Genomic DNA, 3,937 nt, shown 5'->3' with positions numbered 1-3,937 from the left:
AAAATTGAGAATATAAACTTTCTTTAAAATGAAAAAAAAAAATAAAGTAATGAAAAAGGAGAAAAGAAAATTATCCATACAAAAGGACCAACAATAATGCAATTCCATTAGTGGGCTCACCTAATGTTTCAAGCGAGATCAGGCTTAGAATATACGAAACATCAAACCGAGGAAGAGATAAATTTTAATATATTACAAAAATAAAATGTTTACTATTCCTTTTTTATCTTAAGTAAAATTTATTTTTGTGTTTTCAGCAGAAAAAATTATGTTACATACGTGCTGTCCTAAACGTGTTTATTTTTATAATCCATGTAACATTTGTTCTATTGTGTCTGTAACTTCTGATATATATCTTTTGTTTGGATATTTTATAACACAAAGACTATGTATCATGATGGAAAGTTCATTGATTTGCTTCTAACTGACGAAAATATTTATTTAGTAAATATAATTTTTGAATTATACTTCTAGAAACATATTAAAGGAAATCCATACTTTAGAAGTTACAGACATAACTTTTTCATGTCGCTTAGAATAGTCTTATATAAACATTTGAAAGCCATCTCTCATCAATTAAAGAAAATCTTGAATTAATTCTGCTCTGACGAGAAAAAACAATTTTCTATAAGAATGTAGAGTACAACTGAGGTGTGTCGAAATATATCAAAATAACTTTACACTACTAATTTAAATAGTTAAAATCGATTTACTTCACGAGTGAGTGATTCTTTTACATGTCAAATTTATAAATTTATAAATTAATTTAGTATAAAATTAAGAGGTTGAAAAAAAAAAGATTTTAATGCGTTATTCATTTTTCATGATTCTTTGACTAGTGGCATTTATATAAAATTAATTTCATTTTTTTTTAATTTGACATATAAAAACATCACTCGTACTTATATCAATTTTAATAGTTTAAATTTTCCGTTTGAAATTAATTTGATAGGTATTGAAAACTAGTGAATATTATATATTTGCAAACTAGAAAAAATTGATAACTTTACATTAAAAAAAAGTACAAGCACATGCATGGTCTGAAAAGAAAATACTTTAACGACAAAAGCAATAAAAAAATTGAGGTTAACGACAAAAGCAATAAAAAAAGTAAAACCACTTAATTAATTTAAAAAAGAAAAAGTATAACCACATACTCTGCAAAAGTTTATCGGAAATTTTTACAAAATGACTTACTTAAGAGTTAAGATAGAATACAACATTAAGTTTTTTAAGAATAATAAAATTAAACGTTCCCTTAAATAATGGTTAAACTATTAATATATTTAAATATATATTAAAACAATTAAACTATAAAATGACACTCCCTCTCCATCCTATTAAAATATCTAGATTTTTTTTTTTTAAATAATAATTAAACGTTCCTAAAAGACAACGCCTAAGAATTACATTAATTCCATTTTACATATATAATATTATTATTTAATTCCTCGAGACTTGTTAGTGATGGCCTTCGAAACCATCTGCTAATTAATAGACTCATCCCACAAATACAATTTCTAGCTCATACATCCATAGGAATTCTATATATCCTTCTCATCAACCATTGTCACAATGGCCCTGGAGCCCCTAATATTCAACACCGGGTCGAAAATTTTCGAAATATCATACGTATTCGCCACCAAACAGATCGGAAAGTTTAATTGCATCCAGTCGGAGCGCTTCAAAGTGGGAGGCTACGACTGGGTGATAGAATTCTACCCGGTTGGCATCAACGAGTTGGTCCGTAAGGACGTAACATCGATTGCTGTCAGGGTGCTAAACCCAACGGAAGAATTCCAAGCTACCTTTTGCTTAAGCCTGTGGAACCGGACAACCTCCAAATGGGGGTTTACTGTTGTTTCTGGCTTGATCACTTTGTCCTCATCAGAGGACAAGGCCTGCTGCCGTTGGGTCAGGGACAACTACCTCGACCTTAGCGACACCAATAGCACGTTGAATAATGTGAAAGACGAAACAATCAGAATCAAGTGTGCTCTTTGCGTAACACCCCGACAACCATCTCCAACATCAGCTGTCAAACCGGACGTTGATAAGGCAGATGATAATGGAAATCAGGGAAACCCGAGTGGGGCCAACAGTTCTTTCGATAACGGCTTCCACACGGCCGACTATGCTCCACCAAATGGTCCCAACAACACCAAGCTTCCAAGACAACCGACGGTCCGTATTTACTGCGAGGCCAACAAGGATCTCAGTCTCACCATACGCAATGGTTCTGTAGTGTTGGCACAGGCCAACTCCAATGATTACTATCAGGTAGTTACTCAATTGATTAATTAAAATGATTATTTTCCTTTTTCGTTTTCAGTGTTATCTCCGATAACTGGTTTTGACTTTTGATTGATTAGTATGAGCTAATTAATAACGTTGTTTAATTATTTTTCATTAAAAATGCAATGTATGTAGCACTGGATCAAGGACATGAGTATTGGTGATGAGTTCACAAATTTTAGACCTGCTTTTGCACTGGTCAACAGAGTCACAGGAGAAGCCCTTACAAATGCTGCTGTACCAAATCAAGAGGTAATTAATTATGTATGTTAACCAAATTTAATTAGTTGGCATGATAGTTGAAGAACTCATAGCTAAGATAAATATATCAAACCCCTGTTTAATGAATACATCAGGTGAGCTTAGTTCCCTACCGCCTCAAGAATTTTCTGCAGTGGACAGAGGTGAGGTCGACAGGTTTCCGTCATATTAGGATTGCAGGAATAACTTCCCTCAATCTGACCGCCATCGGTTCCGATTACTGTGATGATGAAGGTATTAATTTCTCTGACGGCACCAAAGTTTTCGTCTACTATTGGTTAGACAAACCATCTCAGAAATGGAAGATTGTCCCTTACAATTCCAATGTACCCTATTAATTAATTTGTAATACTTGGGGAGCTAGCAAGGTTTTCAAACTTTTGCATGCCTCATTATTATTATTATTACTATTGTTATCATCAGTTTATTACTTTCTCTGTATGTTCCTAAAGGTATACTGGTTTTGATTTCATGCATAATAAAGTATTCCTGCGGTGATTACCTGAATTATGGAAATAAAAGATGTTGTTGGTCTTATATTGATGATGTACTTTGCATTTAATCATTGATAATTGGTATGTTAATTTATTTACGCTGGAGCTCTAACAGTATGATGTGATTTGCTATTTTAAAAAATTATAGATATTTTAATCTGAAATTTTAATCATAATTTATCACAATTCATTAAAATTCTATTGTGAAAAAATTAGAATTATTTGTTGAAAGACCAAATATTTCTTTATTTAATTCACATAGCAGACGTTATAGACTATCCGATGATCGAAGATCAGATGAATTTAATTCAAGAAGTTATTATACTCAACCCGAGAATACTTTCTCCCGTCTATTATAACTTCATTTAGAAATGAAGAGGAGAGCAATCAAGAACTTTTACAGTGTGGGCCTTAAATTGTGACATGTAACACTTCGAAGGCCCAACCTTTAAAATAGAAAAAATATATATATATCTTGGGTTCTTGCAATAAGGGTTTTGCTGATTTGTGAATTGATTTAACCAAATTCTTATCTTTCGGGCAGTGAATGTAGAACTTGTATTTTGGGGCATTTCTTGATATGTATAGGGTTTTAGTTCATTCAAGTTTGCAGCTCAAAATGTATTCTTTTAAAAATGTTTAGCCTTGAATTAAACGGAGGCCCATCCTGCCTTATGATGCAGAGATCAAAGCCCACAATGTTAAGATATATGGTGCAGCTTCCAACCATCAGCTGCTGGGCTTAGAACAGCGATTTTACTGTTTTGTTAAGCCACCGTTGGAACAGCGATTTTCAAAGTGGCTTAATAAATATTAAAAAAATTCAGAAAAATATAAAATTTGGTCTCCAAGCACAATTTAATATGGAGAACAACTTGAACAGTTCG

The 3,937-nt window shown here is 32.3% G+C and overlaps 1 protein-coding gene across 1 annotated transcript; it reads left to right on the top strand.

The window, feature by feature from the left end:
• The first annotated feature begins 1,508 nt into the window (after positions 1 to 1,508).
• LOC144554522 (uncharacterized) lies at positions 1,509 to 3,093 on the top strand. The gene is made up of 3 exons (XM_078302839.1): positions 1,509 to 2,280; positions 2,431 to 2,547; positions 2,652 to 3,093. The coding sequence occupies exons 1-3, from the start codon at positions 1,576 to 1,578 to the stop codon at positions 2,892 to 2,894; spliced, it is 1,065 nt and encodes a 354-aa protein (XP_078158965.1). The 5' UTR covers positions 1,509 to 1,575; the 3' UTR covers positions 2,895 to 3,093.
• Positions 3,094 to 3,937: the final 844 nt, after the last annotated feature.

The sequence above is a fragment of the Carex rostrata genome, chromosome 5 (genome assembly GCF_964058835.1).
Source record: "Carex rostrata chromosome 5, lpCarRost1.2, whole genome shotgun sequence".
Taxonomy (NCBI): Eukaryota; Viridiplantae; Streptophyta; class Magnoliopsida; order Poales; family Cyperaceae; genus Carex; species Carex rostrata.
The sequence above is the reverse complement of the archived record's forward strand: the minus strand, read 5'-3'. Positions and strand labels throughout refer to the sequence as shown.